Source organism: Alosa sapidissima, chromosome 13 (assembly GCF_018492685.1).
Source record: "Alosa sapidissima isolate fAloSap1 chromosome 13, fAloSap1.pri, whole genome shotgun sequence".
NCBI classification, from domain to species: domain Eukaryota; kingdom Metazoa; phylum Chordata; class Actinopteri; order Clupeiformes; family Clupeidae; genus Alosa; species Alosa sapidissima.
In genome coordinates this window covers 33,101,609-33,119,108 of record NC_055969.1, presented here as the reverse complement: position 1 = coordinate 33,119,108, position 17,500 = coordinate 33,101,609, and the positions used below count along the sequence as shown (strand labels likewise).

The window sequence follows — 17,500 nt, the reverse complement described above, 5'->3', positions numbered from 1 at the left end:
GAATCTTTTCTCATTTTCAATTTTAGATTGAATGTCATTGATAGGTCATCTTCCACTAATTCTAAGTTTCATTAACTCATTGAGTGCCAAAAACATAATATTACGTTTTTCCTTCCCATGCGTTGAGTTTTTTTTTAAATTACGAAACCAGACACTCTAACACACCTTATATGTGATTTTGGGAACTCTGTGATGAATGGAAATGAAATATATGACGATGAAACTCATGAAGACGCACAATCTGGACATTTTATCTGGACATTTTATCATAACTCAGTTGCCGCTTTGGGTCGAATCAGAGCTCAATGCAAATCAAACCAGCTAATAGGCTAACTGAAATAACACCCATGCCAATCTCTAGGTATGGTGAAGGGTATGTGATGATGTGGGGCTATTTTAATTCCAAAGGCCAAGGTAACTTTATCAGGATGCACAGTATTCTGGATCCATGAAATAACTGGCCTTTAAAAATAAAAATCTGCCTGTCTCTATGGGAATTTAACATAGGGGTGGGAATACTTATGACCCCTGTATTTTAAGGAAGAACATTTATTTATTTATGATACATTATTCATTCACTAAGAAAATTGGTGTCCTTAAAGGTTAGATATTTCCTCATTTTTCACTTAAGGCATTAAGATCAATTTCCAAAAGATGATTTTATATTCCTCTTTTCAGTCAACTTTAGCATGGGTGCCAATACTTTTGGCCATCACTGTATACATTTGAAATAATGCATTCAAATAATTATATTAAATATTAATTAATTATTAATCAGTACTTGTATTTTGTCATTCATTTCATTCTTTTTTTTATTTTGCACATTAACTTGCACAAAGTTCAAAGTCCAAACAATGTTAACAAAGACTTGGCTGGTGGCATACCCTGGTATTACACTTCAACCCTCCATCATAGAAACACTAAGAAGTGCTAGAGGCCACTGAAGCACTAGATTTCACTGAAGCACTGATGTCATTCATTAGGCTCCCTAAAAAAGGCTAAAACTATATTTATATTATTTAATTTTATTGGTTTATTTGATAGGGACCATGCATATTTACGAACATAAATGTGCACATAAATATGAACATATATAGGCACTGCAGTGGCAGTCATAATAACATAAGTCTCCTCGTGTGAGGTCCAGGTGAGAGCAGTTGGAAAGCAGCACTAATTGGAGTTCTGCTAATGGCCCTGGAGATTTTTTCCATCTTCCTGCTTTCCACCTCCTCAACTGAGTACCACTGTCTAATGGCTAGCCACAGCTAACCAGCCAACTGCTCCTGTTCAGATGTGTAAGCCTTAATCCCCTCTGGAACACTGTTATCATACAGCATGTCATATATGACACAACCTACACAGACACACATCTTTTTTTAGATCACTAATACGTCTCCTAAGAATGACATGCAAAAAAAGAGAGCTCACTTAAAGTCTCTATATGGTTTTGTCAGCTGGATGGCTTCAGTTTTCCTGCCTATGTCTATACTATACCCTCCCCCCCCCACATCCATTCTCAAAGATAAAGCTGTTGCCATCCATCTGTGGCCCTGGGTGCCTTTCACTCAGGCGCCTGCACTTGGCCCCTCTGTTCCCGTGGCCCTGAGCCTGACGGCCGTCGACTGAAAAGATGAAAACGCGGAGAGAGGCTCCTTACCTGCCAGAAGGAGATATGGCTGTCGGCATTGGAATAGGTGGCCAGGTAGCGCCCATCTGGGGCGAAGGACACGGCTGTGATGGGCCCTTTATGGCCGTGAATGTGCTGGGGATGACAAAAAGAGAGAGAGAGAGAGAGAGAGAGAGAGAGAGAGAGAGAGAGAGAGAGAGGGAGAGGGAGGGGGAGGGAGAGGGAGGGGGAGGGAGAGAGGGAGAGAGGGAGAGAAAGGGAGGGAGAGAGAGAGGAGAGGAAGAAAAGGAGAGAGTGAGTGAGAGTGAGCTGCTGCAGGGTGAAGGAGGCTTACACTGTTCTCAATCACAGGGCTTGTGCAGCGCCCCCTGAGTGCCTCTCTGACCCCCAGCTGCCCAACCCAGCCCAGCCCAGCCCAGCCCAGCACAGCCCAACCCAGCCCAACCCAGCCCAACCCAGCCCAGCCCAACCCAGCCCAGCCCAGCACAGCCCAGCACAGCCCAGCACAGCCCAGCCCAACACAGCCCAACCAAGCACAGCCGAGCACAACACAGTACAGCCCAACCCAGCACAATACAACACAACACAATACAGCAACAACCCAACCCAGCCCAGCCCACCTCAACCCAACCCAGCACAGCCCTATTCAGAGAGCCAGCTCACATTCACACAGCACATTCAGACATGCTTTCACAACACTTCTCTTGCTTTTCAGCCTGTGATCCTGAACACACACTGAAGCCACCATGTCCTTATCGTACAGTATTATGCAGGAACAGCACTGAAGCCCACCATGTCCTTATAGTACAGTATTATGCAGGAACAGCACTGAAGCCCACCATGTCCTTATAGTACAGTATTATGCAGGAACAGCACTGAAGCCCACCATGTCCTTATCGTACAGTATTATGCAGGAACAGCACTGAAGGAAAGCAAAACATGGGGGGGGGGGGAGGGGGGTTATGGGTGATGTGTTGCAACTGGGACTTGATAATGCCGTGTCCCTCCTGCTGAGAACAAGATTCATTAGAGTGGGCAAACCAATTTAGAGGAAGGGAGGGAAAACCGGCCGAATATGGAACATGCATACGAGACACCTGAAAGTGAGTCTACGAGAACTGGTGCCGACAGACGGGCGGACAGGCCGAGACTGACGGGCGGACGGAGGGAAAGACGGACAAAGAGACGGACAGACAGACAGACGGCCGGCGAGGCTGAAATCAATAACACACGGGAGGGAGCTTGGGCTGCTGGTTTTCGTGGCAGAAGGCGGAATGTAATTCCACAGAGATGGAGGAGCTCTAGCATGGAGCACAACCTCCTCCACACACACACACACACACACACACAGCCCTCTACCCCCATCAACAGAGTGCCTCCGCTGTTCCGAATGCCCGCCTCGCACCGGCGGTGCAGAGCTGGACCCTGCGTGGCAGCAGGCTGTTAGCGGCCGGCCCTCGCCAGCTTGTTTGTCCAGCGCGAGCGCAACTCCAGGTCTGCCTCGCGCGCCCATTACACACCCATTGTAGCCCTGCGGGCTGGAAGCCCATTTTGGATGGCAAATCAGAATCGAGGGCAGTCTGTGTGGTAGAGTAGCAGATGCAGAAGACGTGAAGGCTGCTCCGCGCGGTTTGGACAGCATCAAAGCTAACGGGACGACAAGGGGGGAGGAGAACACAACACAGAGCAGAACTCACGGCACACCGGAACACATTAACACTTAAGTAGACTAAGAAGAAAGAAGAGAGAGAGAGATTGGGAGAGAGAGAGAGGGAGGGAGAGAGGGGGAGAGAGAGAGAGGGAGAGGGAGAGAGAGAGAGAGGGAGAGGGAGAGGGAGAGGGAGAGGGAGAGAGAGGGAGGGAGAGAGAGAGGGAGAGAGAGAGAGAGAGGGAGCACCACAGGCACGGTGTGACCTTGAAGCAGCCAGCATAGAGAAATATATTTATCAGTGAAACTGCATGTCAATCTGTAGCTCATTTGCTCGGCGCTGTGCTGCAGTGCTGCTCTACCAGCCGGCTCCATCTGTGGCAGGGTGGTCATTTAGTGGGGCAGGCCTGAGAGGCCCTGGGTCATTACAGAGGGTGGAGGCTGGGGACACAGTGTCCATCTGCACAGCTAGGGTGCTGACACCCGACTACTCAAATACACACTACACAAATACACACACAGGCACGCACATACACACACTGGACCTCCAGCTCACAGCCCCTTTGCCCACTACCACCCACACACACACACACTATCTCACACACACACCACACCTTTTATGGCCATTCTTCAGGTACCCTTTTGGCTGGGCTACCCACTGGGTGTAGATGGGACTGTAAAATGGGACAAAATGGTGTGTGTGTGTGTGTGTGTGTGTGTGTGTGTGTGTGTGTGTGTGTGTGTGTGTGTGTGTGTGTGTGTGTGTGTACAGGGAGGACCAGAGACTTTTCTCTGGGTTTGAGACTCAACACGGCTGTCAACTCTGCTAAAGGAGATGGGCTCACTCTCAGTAGGACAGGGGAAAAGAAGGGTAAAGGAGAGAAAGAAAGAGGGAGAGAGAGAGGGAGGGAGAGAGAGAGAGGGGGAGAGGGGGAGAGAGAGAGAGAGAGAGAGGGAGGGAGGGAGAGAGAGGGAGAGAGGGAGAGAGAGAGAGAGAGAGGGTGGAGAGAGAGAGAGAGAGAGGGAGTTGGAGAGAGAGAGAGAGGGAGGGGGAGGGAGTTGGAGAGAGAGAGAGGGAGGGAGAGAGAGAGAGAGAGAGAGAGAGAGAGAGAGAGAGAGAGAGAGAGAGAGGGAGTTGGAGAGAGAGAGAGAGAGAGGGAGTATGGGGGGTATGGAGAGGGTGGGGGATATGGAGAGGGTGAGGGATATGGAGAGGGTGGGGGATATGGAGAGGGTGGGGGGGTATGGAGAGGGTGGGGGATATGGAGAGAGAGAGGGAGGGAGTTGGAGAGAGAGAGGGAGGGAGGGAGAGAGAGAGAGAGAGAGAGAGAGAGAGAGTTGGAGAGAGAGAGGGAGGTTGTAGAACTAATTGGCAACAAAATAATGAGCTCTTAACTCAGATACAGAGCTTTTTTTGTGATTTTGCATAATATGTTAAATTGATTACTGGATGATGAAAATCCGTAATTCTGAGTGCCAGAGGACAATTATACTCTAAAAGAAACGAGATTTCTACGTCCTGTATAGACGAAGTACGGTCAAGAAGTATATCGTAAGACCAAGAAAATACCGTTACTGTACTTAGCCGCCGCTAACATCAACAAAGCTAAAAGAGCTATCTATAGAAGCTAACATCAATAAAGCGGACAAAACGGCAAAACTGGACTGACCCTGTGGACATCGCCAGTGCATAGGACTTTCATCTGTCAGTAACAGGCAAGATATCTCCAATCCTCGTGGTTATCCCCTGAAGTGTCTTGTAAAGTTTCCGTGACTTAATAGAGCAGTAGGCCTACTTGACGCTGCTAGTATGACTCTGAACGATACAAATGTAGCGGCAGCTGTAACGTTCACTGCTCTCCGCACGTCGGAGCAAGACTTTGATTTCCAGTACCCTGGAGAGCTCAGCAACAAAGCCAAAAGAGCATTCAAACTAAAAGTCCTAAGAGATAATCCGGAAACTTTGAAAGCTGACTTTGCCATGGTGGGTAATAACAAGACCATAACGAACTTTTTATTCTTTACCCACAGTCCTAAGGCTTGGCACGCAGCTGTATGCCAGTCCTATAAATACATAAAAAAGAATGGAATAAGCAAAGGTCGGCAAGTCACTGTACATGAAGATGATGAATTGAACAGTCCTTATCTAACAATTAATATTTACCACAATGGCACTGTGATGGTGCAAGGTTCAGAAAACAGCTTAGACAATTTCTATCAAAGCTTCCAATCTCTAAGAGTTCTTGCAAATAAGAAACATGATGAAAATTATTCTGAGACCCTAAGTAAAAGAACATCACCCATCAGATCTGCAGTTGACACCCTCTCTCCAAGAAATGAACATGTCTCACCCAAGGTAGCCATCAACCTCAACTCCATAAAAGACAACATCCACGTACTTGAACGTGAATTTGTGGAGTTTAAGGACAAGATGCTCTCTGGTCTTCAGCTACAGTCTTGTACATCTCAACCAAGAGATGAGTTGTGGACCATGGTTAGACAACAAAGAGATGAGATAAGAGAGTTACACGCTGCCCTTAGGGAATTAGAGGAAGATAACCAAGGCCTACGCATGGAACTACGAAATCTGAAAGTGTTCCAGCAATCTGAACAACTGAACGCCATAGATGCTCTACGGAGTGAGTTACATGACCTGAAGAAGAACTTGACTGACCTGCAGGCCCCCTCTAATCCTTCCACACCAGCATCTACAAAACCACCATCAACTGCCACTGCAACTGAGAGGGAAAAGCAGAAATCTTGCATCCCCCAAATGGCTGTACAGAAAGATAACCCACCTCATGAAACTAAAGAACCTGATCCTGAAATTGTGCTTTTATGTGATTCGAATGGGAAATTCATCAACATGAAACGCCTTTTTCCATCATCAAAAGCTGTAAAAATTAAAACTCCACGGACATCATCTGCCTTGGAAAACATCCAGAAAATTAAAGGAATGAGTCTTGAACATCTGATAATCCACACGGGGACCAATGACTTTATGCCATCTAAAGGTAACAATGTGGTTAACAAAATAGCAGAGGTGGTGATTCAGGCAAGGAAGACTTTCCCTAAAACTAAGATTTTTGTATCTACCATCCTGCCTCGTTCAGATGTCTCCACTCACCTGATTGCAGAAGTAAACAAAGGAATACATCAGGCATGTGTGAACACTGAAAATGTGCATATAATATACCATGAGAACATCACATCGGAACATCTATATGACACAGTCCACCTGAATAAGAAGGGTGTGAGCTTGATGGCAGGGAATTTGAAAGACATTGTATTACAGCGAAGAGTTCCCTTCGTCAGAATGAGATACACAAACGCCCCTCCACCAAAGAAACCATCCAGAACAGTTGCCCCTCCCTCAATGCGCAGAAAGACAACAGGACCAAGATTTGCAGATGCAACACACCCCCCAAACTACAACCAAAGGCCCATACAGCCCTCTCATCCCCCCACTTTACCCATTCCTGGTGCCCCCCACCCTGTCTCCATTGTGTCCACCGGCCCCAGACTGGCAACAGGTGCGCAAACCAATAACTTTATAAAACCCAGCTATGCCTCAGTACTAACTAGACCTTCAGTCCAAGACCTGAGTGCCCAAGAATTTCAAATTAGAGAACTTGTTACTCTGTTGTACAACAAATTACTTTGCTAAAATACTTACCATAGATGTAGGGACTAGGTACATGTTTATGTATGTCTTTTGTTATATGTGTTTGTTTGTGTATGTATGTCTATATATGTGTATGTGTGTGCGTGTGTGTATCAGTAGTCACTTTTGTCTTATCTATATGACTTACCTGTGTGTCATGTGTGTCCTTCTGTCCTTAGAAAATATGTGGGCCAATACATAGCCTACGTGTATATTTGTGTGTGTGTCTTTGTGTACGTATATGTGTGCGTGCGTGTGCGTGTGTGTGTGTGTGTGTATGTGTATGAATGTGTGTACTGTCTGTCTCATTACTTACTAATGTAGATGTTTGTCAGTACATCTTACTACATAGGTATGTGTGGTGTCAGTTTGTGTCTAGTTAAGGTCTATCTGTCTGTCTGTGCCATTTGTTATTTTATGTATGTGGTATCCATATGTGTAAGGATTCTTGTTTGTGTTTCTGTGGATCTCGTTATGTATGGTATCTGTATGTGTCTTACCGTATGTGTGTTTGTGTGTGTGTGTGTGTGTGTGTGTATGTATGTATGTATGTATGTATGTATCTCCCTATGCCTCTATGTTACATAACATATGTCTTCATGAACAAGAGCACATAACTCCATTTAAGTGAGAATAGTAGCCTGATTATTTACTGTAAGACATATGACATGTATTTATCTATTATATATATATATATGTGTATGTATATGTATGTATATGTATATATGTCTTTATATATATGTGTATATCCTCTTATATTATTATACACTATTAACATTATTTCATTTTACTTTATTTTATTTATTTATTTTTTCTATTTTTATTTTATTTTATTTCATTTTATTTATTGAAGCACCAAACAGCTTAGATATTACCTCACCCTCAATTGGGGGGGTCATCTACAGTACATTGATTAATTCCGACATTTTATTGCAATTTCACAAAATAGCTCTTCTTTCTTCACCATAGCTTCCTTTAAAATAAGCACCTGGAATATCCAGGGACTATATTCTTCTATATTTGGTTATAAAACAACCAATCTTGATTTTGTAAATAGTATTAGAAATTTAGACCTTATTATCCTTTTGGAGACTTGGAGAGATAAATCTGATCATTGCCCGCATAATTATAAAGAACTTTTAGTACCCTCTCTTAAAGAAATCCATATAAAGAATGGAAGAAATTCAGGGGGTATCATAGTTTGGTACAAAACTGAATATGACAACAAGATAATTCCCATTAAAAAAGGTAAAACCCATTTATGGTTAAAAATCCAAAAAGAAGTTTTAAATTTGAACCAAGATCTTTATCTCTGTGCAGTTTATATTCCACCTTCAACCTCCCAATATTTCGATGCTAACCTTTTTGAGGAGCTTGAAAAAGAAATAAGTTATTTCCAATCCATAGCCCAAGTATTAATATGTGGCGACCTCAATGCCAGAACAGGCAAAGAAATTGATTATATTCCCATAGATGGAGATGACCATATATTCGGTAATAGAACCCTATATTCACAGATAATCCAAACACCGAGAAAGAGTTTTGACAGCACAATAAATGCCAGCGGAACTAAATTGCTACGTATATGCAAAAGTCTTGGTGTTTACATTGTAAATGGGAGATTTAGAGGAGATTCTTTTGGAGGATTTACATTCTCTTCTTCCCTCGGTTGCTCTGTGGTTGACTATTTCATCACTGATCTTGATCCAGAACACATAACTGCTTTTATGATAATGCCACAACTACCTATTTCTGACCACTGCCAGTTAATACTACACCTGCAACTATCAGATATTAAATTTAAATCACAAAATGTTGAACCTAAATTATTCTCACTTCCAAAAACTTTTAAATGGACAGACAAAAATGTGTCAACATATGAAGCAGTCATCAATAACAATGAACAAATAATTGATAATTTCATTATGACCAAATACCAACCAAATGCTGAGAACGTAAATATGGCCTGTAACCACCTAAACAATATATTAATACATTTAGCAAAAACAGCTAATGTAAAACAAATCTCTAGAATGAAAGGAAATAGAACAAAATTCAAAGAGGATTGGTTTGATAAAGACTGCAATGCAGCAAGGATAAAGTTAAGAGAGTTATCCAATATTAAACATCGAAACCCAAACGATACTGACAGCAGAACAAGATATCATCTTGAATTAAAAAATTATAAAAAAATTATACAAAACAAAAAATCATCTTACATGTCCAAAGAACTAGACAAAATCGATCGGTCAATTAATCAAAACACATTCTGGTCAAATTGGAAAAAGCTGACAGGTGCTGGCAAGTCTGAGTCTCCAATTAGAAACAGCCAGATATGGATGAACCATTTTAAAAATCTTTACCAGAACCCAGAAAGCATGGAACTTGAACCAGGACAACTCACAATAATAAAGAAACAAAAGTGTTTGGAAGAAACAATCAAAGATTACCAAAATCCCTTAGACATGCCCATCACAGTATTTGAATTAAAAGACAAACTTAAAAAACTTAAACCTAGAAAAGCTTCCGGTATTGACCGTATCTCCACTGAGATGCTAAAATATAGCAACTCAAAACTCAAAGAAGCCATAACTAAATTGTTTAACCTAGTTCTCAACAGTGGAGTCTTCCCCTCAATTTGGAATAAAGGCCTTTATTACCCCTATATTCAAATCTGGTGATAAATTAAATCCAAACAATTACCGAGGCATTTGCATCACAAGTAACTTAGGAAAGTTATTTTGCAGCATCATTAATAAAAGAATTCTAACATTCCTTGACGACCACAAAATTCTGAACAATAGTCAAATTGGTTTTCTACCAAATCATCGAACTTCCGACCACATATACACACTCCAGACATTAATAAATAAACATGTACATAACTCCAAAAAAGAAAAAATCTTTGCATGCTTTGTAGATTTCCAAAAAGCCTTTGATAACATCTGGCATAAAGGTCTATTCTTGAAAATGTTAGAAGCTGGAATTGGAGGGAAAACATATGATTTGATAAAAACAATGTATGCAAATAATATAAATAGTGTTCGGTTAGGAAATAAAAGAACAGAGTTCTTTAAACAAGAACGTGGAGTAAGACAAGGCTGTAGCTTAAGCCCAACATTATTCAATTTATATATTAACGAACTTGCCACACTGTTAGAGAAATCAGCTGCTCCTGGGCTGACTCTCCATGACAAGGATGTGAAATTTCTCATGTTCGCCGATGACCTGGTTTTACTTTCACCAACAGCGGACGGGTTGAGACAAAATTTAGACATTTTAAATCAATACTGCCAAACATGGTCCTTAAAAGTAAATTTAAATAAAACCAAAATAATGATATTCCAAAAGAGAGCACGAACAACAAAGAATAAATTCCTATTCACATTAGGCCCTGATATTTTAGAACACACAACCAACTACACATATTTAGGTCTAGTCATAAATGCATCTGGCAGTTTTATTCCAGGATTGCAAGCATTAAAAAATAAAGCCCGAAGAGCATTCTATTCAGTGTATAAAACAATTAACAAATATCAACCTCCCATCAACATTTGGTTAAAAATAATTGATGCCGTTATTACTCCAATCCTACTCTATGGCTCAGAAATTTGGGGTCCACCATTACTTCTTTTAAAAAAAACATGGGACCAGACTGAAATTGAAAAACTCCACACAGAAATATGTAAATCTATTCTGCATGTCCATAGAAGTACTTCAAATAATGCCTGCAGAGCAGAGTTAGGTCGCTTCCCCTTGTCCCTGGCCATCACCAAAAGAGTTATGAAATATTGGATACACTTAAAAAATGCAAACACTATTAGTTACCATCACAAAGCACTACTGACTAACATATCAGACCCACAAAATGATAAACTTGCACAATTAATCATAAATAAATATAACATTGCTGATATAAACCTAACCGATCTGAATGAAACCCACAAATTCATGAAGGCAACCTACATTACGCAATGGCAAAATGAAATTCACTCTAACAAAAAACTGGGCAGCTACTGTCAATTAAACAGAGAATACAAACTAGCAAATTATCTAGTAATACTGAAACAACCTCAAAAAACGTGTCTTACAAAATACAGATTGGGTGACCATAAACTCCAAATAGAAATAGGACGCCATAAAAAATCATGGCAAGAAAAACATCAACGCCTATGCAAGTACTGTGACACAATGGAGGTTGAAGATGAAATACATTTTCTGCATAGGTGTCCCATTTATCAATTACTGAGAAACGACTTCTATGTAAGATTTAGCAGACACAATAAACAATTTATGTCACTAGATGCTAGTTCCAAAATGAAAATCGTCTTAGGAGAAGACACACAGACAATTGAGCTAGCAGCTCAGTTTGTATATATGTGCCACAAATTAAGGTTAGAAAGCACATACGCAAGAACAGATTCTCTCACCTCTCCACCACCTTAAATCGTATTCAATCCCATCTCATCTAGAACTATCATTTCTAATCTTTTTTTTTTTTTTATTATTATTATTATTATTTTTTTTTTTAATTTCTTATAATTTATTTTATGAATTTATTTTATTATTATTTTATTTATATTTATTTACTTATTTATTCTTACTTATTTTCATGCTCTTTGTTTCCTCACTAACTTACTTATGATTTGTATGCTTTGACAACACAAGTGCTCTTGTCATGTCAATAAAGCTTTTTTTGAATTTGAATTTGAATTTGAATTTGAGAGGGAGAATTGAATTGAATTTATAAAAACCTTTATTACAAATAGCTAAAAGACATACACAGTCATCTCAAAGATGAATGATTAAAAAATAAATAAATAAATAAATAGAAGAAACATCTAGTTATGTATGTTAAACAGCAGGCACAGGAACGTCTAACAAGGTATTAAATTGCACTTTATCCTCTACAACCATACACAGAGCATTTTCCTGACACCATATAATCTCAAAGGTTTCAAGATCACTCATTTCCTTGTAGAAACCAAAATCAATTAAAATCCTTGATCTCACCAAGATTGCAAATACCATTAAAAGATCAGATCTTGAGTTATGCTCAACCTTATTCCTCCTGCTAACATATATAGACATCTTAGCCTGTCCAATGATAAAATTCAACAATTGACATTTGTGCCTTCGCTTCTGTACATAATTAAAACCAAAAATAAATGTTTCCATTGAAAAACTTTCATTGAAGTAAGTGAACAGTTTCTGTAAAATGGAAAATAAAGGCATCAGGCGTGTGCATTGCATAAAAGCGTGAAAAACAGTTTCCCTGTCATTGCAAAACGGGCACTCATGCCTCACATCAGAGTTCAAAACACAAACAAAAGAATTTACAGCAACTGCACCATATAAAATCCTCCATTGTAAATCCCCCACCTTTTTAATTAATGGTGACTTGTAAAAGGATCTCCAGTGTGGTTTGACATCCTGTTCTACATGTAGAACAGCACGCCAAGGTGTGTCAACTCTAGACTCCAAACACCTCCTATTCAGAGATTTTACACAAAGATTGTAAAGTGCCTTTCCAGAGGCGCGATTTGGACCCAGAAAAACAAAATCTTCAACCTTCAAAAAGACATTACAAAATCCAGAGGACACACTAAAACATGGAACAGGATCACATTCATTTAGCATAACTAAACCCCTGGCATACTGATCCAACATTGCTAGACTAGCATCTGTGAAGTGGGACCGCAATTCCAAGAGGAATTTGTTAACTATACGGATGGATCTCATTTTCATGTGTTCGGCCACTCCTTCAGCATTCTCAAAACCTGGCCCAGCTAAAGGCAGGAGGTCCTTCAAAGTGATGACCCGCGCTTTGCAAAACATCCCACTAAAAGCAGGAAAATGCTTCTCATGCGTAAGATCCAAACATGAACCATATATCAATGGCTCTTGCAAAAGCCAAAAGAGAGAACTTGTATTCTGAGGTCTCCATACTTTCAAAAGACCCCATACTTTAAACGTATTGCGATAAAACACAGGGAGCTTGTTTAAGTTCATTAAGGCAGGATTCATCCAGAAGAGGGTCCTATCCAGACCCAAGCCTTCAAAAGTTCTTAGGATGGCACAAGCCACAGCCTTCCAACTGGAATTTACAGGTCCATCCAAAAGTCTCTGTATGAACTGAAGACGAAAGGCTGCTGCCCTACTCTGCAGGTGGACCAATCCTTGTCCACCCTCATCCTTGGATAAAAAAAGCACGCCTTGTTGGACCCAGTGTAGACCATCCCAAAAGAAATCAACCAGAATAGATTGTATTTTAGATAAAACATGTGCTGGAGGGTCTATACATGCAAGTCTGTGCCAAAGGGATGAAGCCACCAGGTTGTTAATTATTAGAACACGGCCCCTATAGGACAATTTTTTAATTAAAAAACTCCACTTGCCAAGACGGCCCTTAACCTTCTCAACAATCCCCTCAAAATTCCTTAGAACAAAGTTATCGTCTCCAAGAAACACACCCAAATATTTAAACCCGTCCCTAGACCAGGTTAACCCACCTGGGAGGCACGGTGTGCCATCAGGCCATTTTCCAGCCAACAGGGCCACACTTTTTCCCCAATTAACTCTGGCAGATGATAACCGATTAAAATCAGTAAAAACATTTAACATGGTGTCCACATCCCTTTGGCTTTCAATCAGAATAGCTACATCATCCGCATAAGCTGATAGCTTCAAAGAGATGTTACACTCAGGAAGTTTTACACCCTTTAGTTTGGCTCTTAACTGTACTAACAGGGGCTCAAAGGCTAAGGAGTATAGCATTCCAGAGAGGGGGCATCCTTGTCTAATTCCCCTAAAAACCTTGAAAGGAGCACACAAGTCACCATTAATTTTCAGAATACTTTCATTGTCACAGTATAGAGCTCTAATTTTCTTTATAAAAACAGGATTAAAGCCAAAAGCAGTCAAGACGCTCCATAAATAATTATGTTCAACTCTATCAAAAGCTTTTTCCTGATCAACAGAAACAAGGCCAAAGTCCAAATGTAAAAGTTTACCAATTTCCAAAACGTCTCTAATAAAAGAAATATTATCACAAATAAGCCTGCCCGGCACACAGTAGGTCTGGTCAGGTGCAATGACTTCCCCTAAAACTTCACTGAGTCTATTAGCAAGAACCTTAGAGAGCAGCCGATATTCCGCACATAGAACAGACACGGGTCTCCATGACCTGATATCCTTCAAATCTCCCTTCTTCGGTAACAGAGTAAGAACTGCTCTGCGACAACTGAGTGGCAGCTGCCCCTTGGCCAAGCTGTTCCTCAAAACGACCAGTAGGTCTGCGCCTACTTCTGTCCAGAAAGACTTATAAAAGTCAACCGGCAGACCATCGATCCCCGGTGCCTTGCCACACTCCATACCATGGAGGGCCTTTTCCAACTCAGCCAGGGTAATCACCCTTCCAAGGTCGCAATTAGCTTCTCTAGATACCTTAGGAAGATTCGTCAAAAAAGGACTGTCAAGGGCCTGTTTATAGGAGATTTCACTCCTATACAAAACCTTGTAGAAATCAACTGCTCTCTCACGGATTTGTTTATCGTCAGATAAGAGGGCTCCAGTTTCTGAAACCAAAGCATGTATAAGCCATTTTTGGCCATTTTTCTTTTCCAGATTAAAAAAGAATTTGGAAGGTGCATCCATTAATTCTGCACACTGGAAGCGAGACCTGACCAGAGCTCCTTGTGCTTTAATGCCCAGCAAGTTGGCCAAACAATTCTTTTTTATTTTCAAATTTTCCATATATACCTGATTACCTGTACTTTCAGCTAAACCTTGGAGCTCCAGTATCTCATTTTCCAACAATTTCATGCGTTGAGCTATATCTCTTGTGACACAGGAAGTATACTGCTGACACAACTGTTTTATCTGGGCCTTTCCAAAATCCCACCACTGTTGCACAGACTGAAAAGACTGCTTTGTGGATCTAAAATCCTTCCAGAAAAACTTGAAAACATCCCTAAACTTACCATCATTCAAAAGACTAGTGTTAAAGTGCCAGTATGCGCTCTTATATCTGGTGGCACTAACAAAAAAATTACAAAGCACCATACTATGATCGGAAAAACCTACTGGCAGGATGAGACCGCTTCTAAAAAAACTGAACTGATGTTTAAAGGTATAGAACCTGTCTAATCTTGCCAGAGATAATATGTTATTATTTGAGTGGACCCATGTGTACTGTTTCTGCTTTATATGAAAGTTCCTCCATAAATCAGAAAGGTCGTGGGACTTCATTATCTCAATGAGCCTTCTACGTGATGGCATATGAGGCTCTACATGATTCCTATCAATAGCTAGCTCAGTACAGTTGAAATCCCCACCAAGAAGTAAACACTCCCCAGAATCACAATTCTTTAACAGATCATCCAGGATACTTAAGAAAATCATTCTCTCCCTCCCAACCGTTGGGGCATAGACACACACAAAAACAAAAAAAGTATTTTCATATTGAGCTCTGACTCTCAAGAGTCTACCTTTAACAATTTCATCAACCTCATATGAACAGGGGATACAGCTACCTGAAAAAAGAATAGCAACACCACCACTAGTTGAGGTATTATGACTTAAGATCGATAACCCCCCAAATTCCAAAGCCCAATCAGAGCTATTGCTTGCGTCAGTATGGGTTTCCTGCGCAAAGACAACATCAATAGCTTTTTCTTTAATTGTTTCAAAAAGCATCGCCCTCTTTGTGCGGTCTCTTGCTCCATTCAAATTAAGCGAAGCAATTTGAAACCCACTCATAAGTATAAAGGAAAAAGTGCAAAAAAAGAACATATTCATTGGGAATTAACAGGGGCTGGGGTGGACTGGCTATCAGCGTTCAACAGAGCTCTAAGTTTTGTGAGAAATTTATTCAAACGGTAGACCTCCTGCCTAGTAAAGCTACCTTCGGCCATATACAGCTTCGTTTTAGCGATGAACTGTTCAACATCGGGAAAGTATTCATCAACTTGAACACACCTAGCATTTTTAGTCTGCTTCAGAAACGTTTTTAAGTCATCCACAGTGTACTCGCGCCCTGTGTAGCCGCTTTGGGGAAGACTGCACCTTAGGCTGCAATCAGAAAATTCCCCCTCGCTCTCTGCATCAGTAGAATTAACGTCAACAACCAGATCTTTCTTTTTTACCTTTCTATGAGACTCAGCTCGAGCCCTTTCCCTCTTCAGACCTTTTGGAACTTTAAAGGGAACTTCCTCTGTTTCCATGATCTGACTATCCTCCCCGCAAGCGTCCTCCGAAAGATCTAGTACGTTGGAATTCGGCGAGTTATCAGTATGCATAACATTATATTCTGGAGCTTCAGCCTCGGCCCCCTCTTCCCCGTTCCTTACTGTCCCATCAGACACATCCTGATCTGATGGTCTAACTTCAGGTGCATCGGCATTAGAAGAACCTTCCCCTGGTGACTGATCACCATCCACCCCAGCCTCTCCACCATTTGTGGGCCCCTCATCACTGGCAGACTGTCCCTCCCCAGTATTCTCATTTTGACCATTGACATTGGCGGTAGTATTGGGGCACTTTTCTGGACAGGCACGCACTAGGTGACCCGTCAAACCACAACCAAAACATCTCATCAGATTACTTGTGACATATATGACATAATTGAAATCGTCGACCTGGATATTCAAAGTCAAATCAAGATCATCTGTGTTGTTGTTTAAAACCATGTAAACATATCGCCTAAAAGATACCACATGCTTTAAAAGCGGAGACTTCGTGGAAATGGCGATCTTCTTGATCGGGGAAACTAATTTGCCATAGCGGGATAGAGACTGGACAAGAATGTCATCACTAATGAAAGGTGGTATGTTTGAAATGATTACTTTCCTAGATGGGGTAGACAAAGGGAGTACTGAGTTAAAAATACCATCAATTTCTACTCCGCGTTCAACCACTAAGTTGGCCAACTCCACGGACTCAAGGAACAAAACGATTGCTTGATTCATACGAGCAGCAGACAAAACTTTGTCATGCCCAACCATTTCACCTACTTCTACGCTGGCGGTAGAGGATATCTTTATACCATGCCGCCGCGTGAGACAAACAAACTTTCCCCTAGTGTTACCTGAGGCAGCCATACTCCAAACCAGGAGCTGACGCCCAGGTAAAACCACAAAAACACACGCACTCCACTAACCCCTAACCCTACCAACCCAAAAACATACAAGACAAACAAACAACAAAGGAAAAAAATAATACAAAACAGAAAAAGTAAGAAAGAGAAAACAGGTAAGAAAAGGCACAGCGGCCTCACTCACACAACGCTCACTCACAGACGCTCCGGCTCCGCCCACTCACTCAGTCCATGCGCAGAGAGAGGGAGAGAGAGAGAGAGAAAGAGAGAGAGAGAGAGAGAGAGAGAGAGGGAGAGAGGGAGGGAGAAAGAGAGAGAGAGAGAGAGAGAGAGAGAGGGAGGGAGAAAGAGAGAGAGAGAGAGAGAGAGAGAGAGAGAGAGAGAGAGAGAGAGAGAAGAGAGAGAGAGAGAGAGAGAGAGAGAGAGAGAAGAGAGAGAAAGAGAGAGAGAGAGAGAGAGAGAGAA

General features: G+C 41.5%; 1 protein-coding gene across 3 annotated transcripts in view; it reads right to left on the bottom strand.

Annotated features, from left to right (window-relative positions):
* LOC121679857 (WD repeat-containing protein 7) overlaps positions 1-17,500 on the bottom strand; it is a 155,946-nt gene that overhangs the window by 3,814 nt on the left and 134,632 nt on the right. For all 3 annotated transcript variants that reach the window (XM_042058907.1, XM_042058906.1, XM_042058908.1), the window contains one exon: positions 1,658-1,762. In XM_042058907.1, coding sequence (XP_041914841.1) covers positions 1,658-1,762 — 105 coding nt within the window. The remainder of the gene's footprint in view (positions 1-1,657; positions 1,763-17,500) is intronic.